The sequence below is a fragment of the Coturnix japonica genome, chromosome 5 (assembly GCF_001577835.2).
Source record: "Coturnix japonica isolate 7356 chromosome 5, Coturnix japonica 2.1, whole genome shotgun sequence".
NCBI classification, from domain to species: Eukaryota; Metazoa; Chordata; class Aves; order Galliformes; family Phasianidae; genus Coturnix; species Coturnix japonica.
Window position 1 is genome coordinate 32,271,829 of NC_029520.1, and position 12,488 is coordinate 32,284,316.

A 12,488-nucleotide genomic window follows, 5' to 3' on the forward strand; every position below is an offset into this window, starting at 1 on the left:
GTCATAAAATTGCTTTTCCCTGTCTATGATGGATTTCTTGTATGGTAGGGTGGTATGCGTATGATGATACTTGAATTTATGTTGCAATAGTTACATTTTAAAGCCTCACTGACAGTGTTAAGAAATTATAAAAGGAATTTCAAATAGTAGAAACTCTTTTGCCAGGACTGAGAGGTGAATGTTAGCTCAGTGAGACAGCAGGGTTTCCACTGCTGAAAAATAGTGTTAGATTGGCAGGACTTAAATTTCATAGCAGGTACAAAGTAGGATAAGACTATTAAAGCTGGAGGAATGGAAAGGGCAAAATAAGGCAAAGAAGTAACTGAACAGCTGATATGAAGCTGTCAGATGAATTATCTGGGCATGTGCCAAGGCCATTCTCTGACTCGAGGAAGTTGGATCTCTCTTCTGGGGCTATAGAAAAGGAGTTTAAATATCCTTTCCTGAATATATGGGCTTGACTCCTGGCATTTGGGGGCAGAAGGGAAATTCTTTGTTGTGTAACAGTAAAGCAAGTGCAATGCTGATGAAAACAGAGAAAAATAGATCCATGCTGGGGAAGCCATAAGCATTATTTATGGAGCAATGGGGAGTTACTAGCAGCAGCAGGGAGTATGTAGCATACACCATGCTACTTAACCAAAATAAGTGCTCACAGTGGACCATTGGATCAGCAGGGGTGAGATCAATAGCACTTCTAGTTTTCCAAGTGGTTGCCTGATTGCAATAGCGGGGAGTGAGAGTGACATAAGTCTTTGGGTGCATCTTGTTACTTTATTCTGAATCAAGATATCTGCATCATAATCCTGGAGTCAGTGTAGAAACTAGTCAACAACTGTTTACGTCCCTTCAAAACAAGATCAGTTAGTACACTGGCTCTTTCTAAAAATTAGTATTTCATTCCGAGATTGTTGAATGGTGGTATAAAATTTTGGTGCCTAAAATTCAGTATATCAATCTACACCTGCTTTCCAAATGTGAGATTCAAATCATCTAAACTTCACCATTTAGTGTAAAATAGTCTAAAATTTATTTCTTAGTCATTGGAGTGGGAAATGCACCTTCAGAGGACAAGCCATCTTGGACTATGATAAAAGAACTACAAGCAAAATAAAGAGACTGCTGCTAGAAAACAGTATAAATCTGTGTTTTCAGTATCTACTCACCATATATCCCATATATAAGGTGTTTGGCCTGTTGGTCATGACAGTGATTGCCGATAGTTTCTTAAGATGTGCAAGAAGAGTCTTGGTTACAGAGATTCAAGTGCACGTATCTGCATATTTTTTTCCTAATTCAGCAAAGCACTTATAGCTATCTTCAAATTTCAGTTACATTAATATTCCTGTAATTCAGTGGACTTCCTATCTGCTTACAGGTAAACCTGTGCTTATGTTTTAAAGGACAAGGGTCTACCTATTCAGCAGAACTGAGTTCCTACTGATCTGCATGTTCCTTTAGCATTTTGTTGGGCTGGAAGCTATAAGATCTAGTGCTCTAAAATACAACATTTCTTCCTTTTCTCTGTTTCGATTTGTTTTGCATCTTAGATACTTTTGATATGAGTGTCCTACTTGATATAATTTCTTTTCATTCTGGTTTTGGTGTCATTGTTTTCCAATGATCATCACATACATCTCCAGATTCTTTCTGTTTCTTCTTCCACTTTTTTTTCAACCGGAAGAAAAATATCCTATATCCTTTTCTTGTCTGTTTTGAAGAGCTGTTTCTTAATATTATCCTTGAATTTAAGAGACTGAATTTGCTTCTACGGGTGCCTTGCTTTGATCATTTTTAAGTGTAAAGACTTTACAGAAACACACTGCTGCACAGAAGCAAAACACACCTGAGTCAGATTTACCAGAGGGGAGTGCAGAATGACAGTCCTCCCTGTGAATGGTAGCACCCATAGTCTGGCTGCATCATAGGGCTGTGACTGACACTTTCTCCCGTTTCACAGCACAACTGCTCCTATACTTCTAGCTGGCCATATGTGTGCTGTTAAATAACACAAATGTTCAAGCTGTCATATCCTTCTTTCCCTACGGCCTCTGGAACAATCATATGAGGACCAAGAGTGACAGAACTTCCATCTGTCAAGAGACTATCCGTTTTTATGTACTGGACTTCTCCCTGATCTTGAAGCAGAACCATCTCCTAAGAGAAACACAATATTATTAGGCCAAAGAGAGAACAAAATATGCTGTATAGAGTATAGAGCTGAGATGAGGAGAGGCTTGAATTTTTGTTCCTGTTCTGTGTACTATTTACACACTTGGTTTTGTATAAAAAATAATATACAGTCCAGAGGACAGGAAAACTTTTAATATCAGACTCCATTTGCTTTGATTATCTATCTTGTCACTGCTCAGAGATCCTAGATCCTTTGCTTGCTGGCTGCTAATTCACTGAGTAAGCTAAGTAGAGTAACTCAGCAACAGTAGGGAGTCCCACTACCACCATTCCAGACTTCTTTATCTGATGAACGTTGTCATCTCCAAGTAGGTAGAAGAGATACATTTCAACTGTAGTTTGTGATGAACAGTAGATGGGTATCCCTACATGGGTATCCCACATCTGGCTAAATGCTGTAACACTAAGCAGTCTTTTGACTTTGACATGCTCTGTCATACAAGTGGGACAAGACTGTGTTTCATGCTAAACTTGATCTGACAGCCTGACAAATCTGAGTCCATCTGTTTCACCTGTGATAGTTTTGTAGAGTTTTAATAGGGACAGTCCAGCCATTTAGCGCTTCTATCACACCATCTAATACTTCATTCCTCTTCCTCCTCCAGCCTTCCCTGTCTGTGCACTCTCAGATAGTTTTGCCACTAAGTGCCTCAAGGTTTGTACTCACTACCTCTGCCCCTTGGACCTGTGTGGTCCATTTTCTGTTTGATCTCCTCGCTGGCCTGTACACTGGATTGCAATTCTGTTGTTTCGGATGTTGGGTTCTATCAAGACATTTGATGTTTCTTACAACTCTCTTAAATAGACACTTTATGGCTTACAACTATGAAGTGGGCTTAAACCCAAACATTATAGCATGCTTTAAATCCTAAAGACTATTCAATTTCTAGGAAACAAGCTTACTTTTAAATGCTGGTATGTGCAAGACATTTTCCAAATATTTTACTTTCTCTTTTGCATTTAAAGGCATTGTCATCTTGGTACTCAATGACAAAAGTTTGCACACACTCACAGACACAAAGGTCTGAAGAATAGATTTTAAAGTCTCTGTGTGCAATAAACAACAAAGTCCCAGTTGAAAGGGCCCAGAGTGAAAGCTGAGCTCCCAAATGAATTAGACTAAAAAAGATAACACCCTGAGGCATCTGTATGTCTCAGCATTTAAATTATATTCCTTGAAATATCAGTTTGGACTTGGAGCCAAGAGATGGTTGAAGATCTTTTTCATGAATATACCCAATAGAAGAACAATCTGTTGAAATGAAATGTGTCTCTAATCATTTGTTATAAACATAGTTTTGCTTTATTATGTAATTTTGACTCGTCTTGGTCCTCTAATGAGGATTTTGGGTTGTTGCAAAAGCTTTACACTTTCATGGAATAATACAGTCTTGGTGTTATACCACAGGAAGTACAGGGAATAAAAAGACTTTTCATTTACTTACTTAATGGATAATATGATTGCAGGTTTTTTTTAGAATTGATTTCTCTTTTTGTTTTTAAGATTTCCTCTTGTTAGTGCAGGTATGTTCCATTTGAATTTACAGAAGAGAATTCATGGCGTTATTATAGTGGTGAAAAAATTATTTTGCAGATTTTACTTTCTTAGCCACTTTACAATTATTGTGTTCTTTTCCTTCTTTAATTATTAAAAAAATCATTTTTTTTTCCTTTTTAGGATTAGTGATTACATGGATTTGACCCCTGTAGATATTGTAGGAAAGAGATGTTATCACTTTATTCACGCTGAAGATGTGGAAGGCATCAGGCATAGTCACTTGGACTGTAAGTACCTCTATTTTTTGTCAAAATAATCTGGTATAGCATCAGATTTTTCCTGAACCATTGTTTATATTTCCTGGCTGGAAGCCTTCATCTTGCAGCTGTTTTTTTTTTTTTTTCATCACAGAATTTCATAGAGGGTAGCTTGAATTTAAGTTTTTGTATCAGTTATTTTCAAGTCTTTGTATAGATAAGTTCACATATGTGGGAATAAAAAATCATATTTATGTTACTAGAGTTTCCAGCAGCTGTTCATGGACGTGTTCTGTGCATTATTTTACTCCTCAAAGAAGTATTGCTTACGTGAGAAGTCCCTTCCCTACACAGAAAATAAACTCCTCTTGCTGTTTTTTGTTTGAGTCATAACATGGAGGTCCCAGCATATTTCAGATTTCACCAGGTTGTTCAGTACAGAACTGAGCTACATCTCCACCAGTGTTTAAACTACCCAATGTATTTACATTTAAATAGCCACAGTCCCTGTATCATCAAAGTCCCTGTTATTTCCACACAGGTAGTATCTGATGATCAGGATGACGGAAATAGAAGTACAGAAATGTTTCAAGGGACGAACATTACCAGAGAGCATGTGTCTGTGTATGGGGGAAGGGAGGTTTAGTTTGATTCCTTTTAATTAAACTCTTTATGTTCCACTTATTAAAAGCCATAGGGCCTAATTCTATTCTTGTTGAGATCTGTTGACTTCAGTGATGGTGCTTCTGGTTTACCCTGGTATGAAAAGAGACTTAAGCCCATAATCTCTAGTTTATCTGTGCCTGCAGATAATTCTTTGGAAGTTTCAGTGACTGACTGCATTTATGATTGACGTGTGTTTTTCTAATTTAAAAGGCTATCTGAAAGCTGCTTCTCACACATTTGAATAGCTCTGCTTCTCCAGCATCTTTATAATGTAGAATTTGGCAAATCCATGCACCTTGTCCTGTTAGCATTTACTAGTGAAAGGGTAGCAACCCAAATCCAGACTTTTATTATGTTCTTTGAAAACTATACAATATGATAGATGACAGTATAAATCTTTGGTCCCTTTGCTTGATCTGCAAAGTGAGAGAGAAAAATAACTTCAACTGAAAAGCAAGCAAGAAAGGACCACTTCTAGAATAATATCTGGCAGCCAACACTCATTCTGTAAGCTTTTAAGTAGTCCCTCAGATTACTGCAGGTAAGGTGCATTTATCATAATAAGGTCAGGTTAGATAAAATTCATGAACTATCTGTAATGAAAAACAAATGGCCATTCTGCATCATTTACATTTCGATGTTTTACTGTCCACAAGGATATGGCAGTTGATAAAAATGAGGGAACAAACTGAGAAACTTACTGGGTTCTCCTGAAACTGGAAGTCAAAAAATGTCAAGTTGCTTTTCCACTGAATTATGTGACCAAGGAAATAAAAGATATTTATGACTCAGACTTAACATACCACCTGGCAGAGATGAACATCCCATTTGAAAAAGACCTTAATCTTCTGAATGACCACTTCTCTCTGAAATAGAATATGCTTTATAAAACATTCATCTTCAGAAAACTTAGAGACTTCTTATTCAAACAGTGTTAAGTGCAGCATGGTCTAGTGTATGAGCACTGGGCTAGGATGCAGGAGACCCCAGTGACTGCTTCACATTGCTGTAGATGTTTCTGCTCTCACTGTATGTCTGACTTCAGCAGAGTTCCAAACTTGCTGTGTAACTACAGCATAATTATTCATTCTAGGCTCAATATTTTCAGTAGGTGAGGCCAGTTAGTTAGGTCTTTTATATACACGTGTTCTCTTGGCATATAGGAACGGGATGTTCATGAAATCATTCAAGCCAGAAGGGTGTCTGGAACACCATCTGAATCAAAACTGATTCAAAGCAAATTTTTTAGGTCTTTGGCTAGCTGGTCTTGAAAACCTTCAAGGACAGGTATGCCACAACTACCCTTAATAAGGGCTTAGTTATCATCACAGTGATTTTTTTTTCATCTGTCTAGTTAGAATTTCCCTGTTTTGATTGTGCAGTTCATCTTAGCAGTAGCCTCCCTGCAGGAGCCGCCTGTTCTTCAGATCAAGCAAGCCTCTCCCTGCAGGACGAGTGCTCCAGCTCCTAACATCTTGACTGCCCTCTGTTGAGCTTACTGACATTTGTCACTATTTTGCTTGTACTGGAGAGCCTGAATTTGGATGTTATTTTCCATCTGCAGTCTATAAAAGGTTGAGTAAAGGGAAATAATAACTTTCTGTGATCTCCTGGTTATTCCCTTTTGTACAGCCCATAAAGCTCACTGCTAGTTTGTGCCTAGCCTGTTGTCCACCAGGACCACCAAGTCCACCCAGCCAGTCAGTTCGCAGCCTGTAGCATTACAGGGAGTCTGTCCATCCCAGGTGCAGGACTTTGCATTTTCTTTTCATGTTGTTCAGAATCATGCTCTGGATGAACAATCTTGAAGTTTAAATTAGATTTGGGAATAGCTCAGTAAGTATACTTGCCCATTATAACTGTTGTAAAGGCTGAAGTGGTGCCCAAAGAGATGTTTGATTTTTCTAGCATTTGGAAAAGTATTTTGCAGAAATGCCAAGGGAAAGAAATCATAAAACTCCAAAATACTTCATAGCAAGCTTTCCATCACAGACAAAGTTTAAACCAAACTAGAAAGTTAAAATCGTCATTTCAGATTAAAAATAAAAATACATTTAAGTAAGAGCTAGAATTCAAGAATCTGCAGACACTGGCTGTAGAAGGTGAGAGACCCCAGAACTGTAATTCCCCTAAACAGGCAAAGCAGGAGGCTTATCAGTCCTACGCAGAATGCAATTGCTTGCTAGATATGGATAAAAAGCAGTGTTCTACAGTGTTTTAAAGAGGAGGGGGAAACTGAAGTATCAGTTAGAAGACTCTATGAAAAAAGTAAATGCAGGACTTGAGAAAGCATCAGTCTGAAAAGGATGTGTTTGGTGGATGACTACAGAGAGCATATAAAAATCTGATCACTTTTTAAAGGAGAGAAAATAGTTCTAAAGATTAAAACAAGTATCCACAATTGCAGTGGTAGATCTAGGGTGTATGGGAAACTGTTAATCACAGCCTGAACCTCTGATTGAACCATCTGAGGCAAGTGTCCTTCAGCTGTGGGAGCACAGGTGAAGGTAATTCAGGTGTGCTCCTGGAAGGGGTGGAGCCTGACTCCACCTCTCCTAGATTTCATTTAATGGCTGACCACCACTAAGACAGCCCTTCTTTCTGGAGATTGCTCCTTTGTGGAGTTCTGGTGGCAAGCCTCAACATTTTCCATCTTGACTGAAGGCCTCAGAGTTGGTGAGTTTTTCCCATAGATACCCTCTGGCTATCTATTACCCTCTGGCTATCTATTTACAACTATTCTTGTATTATTCCAACTGGTCTTGTACTATATAGTTACTATATGTAACTATTTTTGCGTTATTCTTTTTACATAAGAGTAAAAAGAAACACAAATAAAACTGTTACTCTTGCCTATTTGTTGACAAAATATTAGGGGGGGAAAGAAAAGGACAAAATAAGATGAGTATATGCTGCCTTCCCATCCAGGTTATTCAAAGGCATCAAAGAGGAAAACAAACAGAAGAAAATGCTGCACAAAATCATACAAAAAGAGAGAGTTGTTGATGGCTTCAGATCATAGCAGCCCATTAGAAACTGTGAAAAACAGGCCTTGTTAACTCTGTCTCAGATAAAAGAAGACAAAAGCTATTTCAGGAATGCTACAATAACAAGTATAATGGTGATAAGGTCTATAGGACTATAACAGTAACAACAATTTTTTGTAAGGGAACTGCTGCCCTAATTAAAGGTCAGTTACAGTCAATGGAAAATCTTTCATTGCTTCAAAGGACATGTGGATTATGTCTTAAAAAAGCAGATTTATATAGATCCGAGTCCTAACCCCAATAAAGTAAGTAGCAAAAATTCTAATAGGTTCAGCGGAGTCCAGATTTCTACTTTGAGAGTTATGTAAGTTACAGCTTAATGAGAACCTACCTGGAGTACTGTCCAGATGTGGAATCCTTAGTACAGGAGAGACAAGTACCAAAGAAACAGTGACTATACTTTTGGACAAATATAGAACAATATGTGCCACCATTTGAAAATGAATATATTGCTTGTAAAAGTACTGTCAAAAGTATATATTGTCATATAACACATGCTTGTTCATTTTGGAATCTTAATTGAAGTCTAAATTCAGAAACCTGACACTGACAAAAAAGGATACTTGTTGTTCTCAGCTATTGCATGGAAAATACCATCCTATTCTTTCAGGATTTGATTTACAGCTATAAGAAATACAATTCCTCAGGAACAGTGAGCCAGGGCAGTTCATTTCCCGTAAAGCAAAGGTCTCTGATGAGTATGTTTCATAGCGTTCCCTTTGATCTACTTTATCTGCTTTTTCAGTGGTTAGAATAATCCAGTCTTTCTGAAAATAAAATACTGCACTTTCACCTTTGTCATGCCTCCCGTGTTTTTCAAGGGGTATTACCCCCTCAGTCTGCTTTTGAATAAGTAATATATTCATTATTTCTTTTATTTATTTTCAGTAGAAAAATCCTGTTGCTGTACAAAATATTGCTTAGTGCTTTAGCCTACCAGCTGTAGTTGAACTAGCCCTTTTAACTTGTGCACATCAGTTATACTTTTTTTATTCTCTTAATAACCTCAAACACATGAAAAACAAATAGAACGAGTTGATAATTTCTAACAGTAAAATACACTTCAGATATTTTGCTATCATGCTGTGGAATAACTCTGCAATGTCAAGTAGCACACAATTAGTAAAACTGTAGGGGGAAAAAAGAAGTGTTTTGATCCTGAGGAATTTTTATCCTAATCAGATTGAAATTTCAATGCTCTTGTAGTGCTTAATATCTTCAATCACCAAAAAAAATCAAACTGATTCCAATGTCAGGTTTTGCATTCTGTGACTGAAATAAAATGCTAAAATATACAAATGAATCTCATGTTTGTACAAGTTTATTATCATCACTAAAAAGCAAGATTGATTCTAAATTAGGTTGATAGAATGTCTGGCATTTAGCTAATTCTTAAACCAAACCCGCCTGGCATCTTGATGACAGGCTAGTGTATCTCTTTGTCAAAGTACGGCACAGTCTTCCTCCCTGTCTATACCATGCCCATATCATAGACCAGCACTGATTTCTGCATTGCAGACCATCATCCTTATGATGTTTTGGAGATGGTGGTGATAAAGCAAGATGAGGGAACAAGAGAGAAGAAAGTGGAAAAACTGAAACATGTAAAGAAAACATTTTTTAATTCACACTAGGAAAAGAATGAAAATGGAATTTTTTTTCAGTCCGTACCTAGGGTTTGTTTTTCAGAACTTGTGAATCACACAAGCTTAGTAACCAACAAAGAGCATGTGTGATTGATATCTTTTAGCCATGGTCTGAAATCCTGTAACTCTAGCATTTGCTCCTGCAGATGTTTCTTTCAACTATGCTGATCTGCCTAGCACACTTTCTTTTATGCTCTCTGATCAATGCCACTTTCTTTAGAAGAAGGTAGAAAACACTCTGATTTTCAATTATGTATGTTGCACTCTCTTTTTCTGTATGTATTGCACTGTTTATTCATGGTTTATTCACTGTTTAAGAGATAAGAATTTATACCACTGCCTATGCTTCTGTTTGTGAAGTAGGCCCTGTGCTTTTGTAATTCTGAGTATTCCAATTATCCACTTAAATATTCAGATATCTCCTCTCGATAATTTTTTAAATCATTATAGGATCTATAGCTAAGCTTTTCACGTGCTAGTTGTATACCACTAGAATAATGTTTTTTTTATGTAAAATATATTATTCATCAGAAACATCAAATCTCTTAGTTAACAAACTGGAGAACTCCACAATGCTAAAACTTTAAGCTATTTAAACCACTGACTTGCTATTTCCTAATTGCTTAGCAGTATACAGATATTTTGCAAGATGCCTCAAATGTAGTTTCCAGCAATAACTATTTTACTTAATTTCTGGTGTTATTTCACCTTCAAATTAAATTAATCTGTTCTGCATCAAACAGTTGATTATGTCCCCATTTCATTTTCTAGGCTCTCCATTGAAAGCCTTTCATAGCTCACTTTTTGTTCCCACAGTTGACCACTGATCAGTGTAAATATCCTGCCTGCCTATCTAAAACGCTAAATGGCCTCCACACAATTGTCACTTGCCACTAAAACAAAGGGAGAAAAGTGAACTGTGTAAGAAAGTATACGAAAATGTACTCAGGAGATTTTTTTCATGGAGAGGAAAATTGCAAGAGAAAGCCAGGAAAAGAAAGCCTGTTTGATATGCCAAATTTTGTGCAAGGCAAGTAAAATACTTTTCAGAAATCTGCTTTTACTTCCACATTTGAAATCTTTTTTAAGCTCCAAATATAAACTGAATTTTCATTTGGAGCTGCTTTAACAGGCTTCTATCCTAGTGCATTGGTCAGATGAAGCTTACACTGAGCCTCTTCTCCTACTTGCATATTACAAATGCATGTAGGGCTGGCTTTGTAAATGCAGCTGCTGTGCTAAGGGGCCATGACTTCCTGTCAGGAACCATTGGTTTGTCAGTTAGTCCCTTAACAATTTTCTTTATTTTTTTTCTAAAGCTTTTTGTGCTCAAATTTTCCAACCCATTGATGAATTTATACTTTGATATTCAAGTTATGATAGGTTGCAGAGCAGAACAACATGGTGAATTGCAAGGATGTGGGAATATCTAAGAATATAGGAATGCATAAAGTTTTATCATATATCTCCAGCAGCATTACCTTCACTTTGTCCGCTAAATTATTTTTGACATCACTTTGCTACCTGCCAGATGGCTGCACCTCTATAAATATATGCCATTTTAAAAAGGAAGGGGAAAAGTACTTCCAGTCACATATCCTTTGCCTTCACTGTTTAGATTCGCTCCAAGATTATTGAGACTAAAAGCATACGCTACTTTATAATGTAAGATAGAAACCGAGTGAGTGTTGCTCAATTGAAAATACAGGGACAATGTAAGTTTTTTTTCCAACTTCCTAGTTAGAAATGAAACTATGCTAATGTATGAAGAGGCTGTTACAGATCTTTCTAGAATTTTAGAAATACATTAGTGCTATGTTTCCTTTTTCTGTCTTTTTTCTTTTTCAAAGGTCTGGGCAGTTGACCTATTGTCTCTGAGGGAGACTGTTTCCAAAGCCAGAAGAGTATGAAAATAGTCTCAGTAAAATCTGTAGCACATATCAAATATGTGATAGTGTAGCGACAGAACTTATTAGCACTCCTGTAAAAGAACCTGCATAAATTACCTGTGGTCTTGATATCTGCTCATGATGTGGCCAGTGGTGGATCAATATTGTTTTTTTGATATCTGGTGACTTACAAAGCAAGTGGGCTGCTGTCTGAGACTCTGACCCAGTGGGGTTTTTGGGAATGCCCTGCCAAACATCTGAAGCCTTTGTACCTAACCTGCACAGACTGTTAGGCGTTGTTTCTGAGATCATAAGAAACTTATTTGTTTCCAGACATTATTTTAATTTTATTTTATATGGTTTGGGGGCAAGTGGAGAGTAGTGCTAAGCTATCATTTTAATGCTTGAAGCTTTGCTGGGACTTTTATTATTCTTTTTGCAGTGATCTGGTTTTAAAAGGGCACTATGTTTTAAATATGCCTTATGTCATTCACTGCCAATAGTGAAATGACAATAAGTCTTAGTGGATTTAAAGGTATTTGGACATTCAGTTGTGCCATGCCACCATAACATTGCACTGTGGATGTCTTTCCTCTAGTATTTAAGCTGAGAAAAACATTCATTTGTCTCAGTACAAGCATCCATACAGAGACTCAAACCATAAATGGAAGCATACTTAAAAGGATAGTATCCTTTCACTCAAAACAGGCCATCTTTAATGCATGAAATTCAAAAAGAAAATTAATATAGTTGCCAATCTGCTTCTGTATTTTGATCAGTCTCTGTGAAACTATTGTTTCCTGTTTGTAGGAGATAGAGCTGTGTATAGCTCACTGATAAATCTGGCATGGAAAGGGTTATGCTCTGAAGTCATTAATCTTACATAGATTTTCATATGACGGACATTAATATTAGTGAAGAGATGGAGAACAGATTTAAGCTTCTTGAGCAAGCAGGGCCAAATTTCTCCTCTGATGTTGCATTTTAGTACCTGAAGGCAAAATTTGGATCTGGGATTTCATTTTCCCCTCCAGTTTGAACAGACAGAGTTCATTAATGATAATGGAAGTTCTGTCTGAAGTTGGTGTTCAAAGCAAGCTTGAGTTTCTAAAGGACCGTTTCAATATTAGCAGAAGGAAATCACTTTATGGCAGTATTGAAGTTTTAAAAGTCACAGGGAGATAGACAGATCACATGGGAGAGGAAAAGTTAAGAAGGAGAAAAGGAAACCTGGAGAATCCTAGGTGGAAAAAATCTGGAGTTTATTTTTCAATCCATTTTATTATTAATGA

The 12,488-nt window shown here is 37.0% G+C and overlaps 1 protein-coding gene across 3 annotated transcripts in view; it reads left to right on the forward strand.

The window, feature by feature from the left end:
• NPAS3 (neuronal PAS domain protein 3) overlaps positions 1-12,488 on the forward strand; it is a 301,073-nt gene that overhangs the window by 272,117 nt on the left and 16,468 nt on the right. For all 3 annotated transcript variants that reach the window (XM_015865010.1, XM_015865013.1, XM_015865011.1), the window contains exon 6: positions 3,872-3,978. In XM_015865010.1, the coding sequence (XP_015720496.1) occupies positions 3,872-3,978 (107 nt within the window). The remainder of the gene's footprint in view (positions 1-3,871; positions 3,979-12,488) is intronic.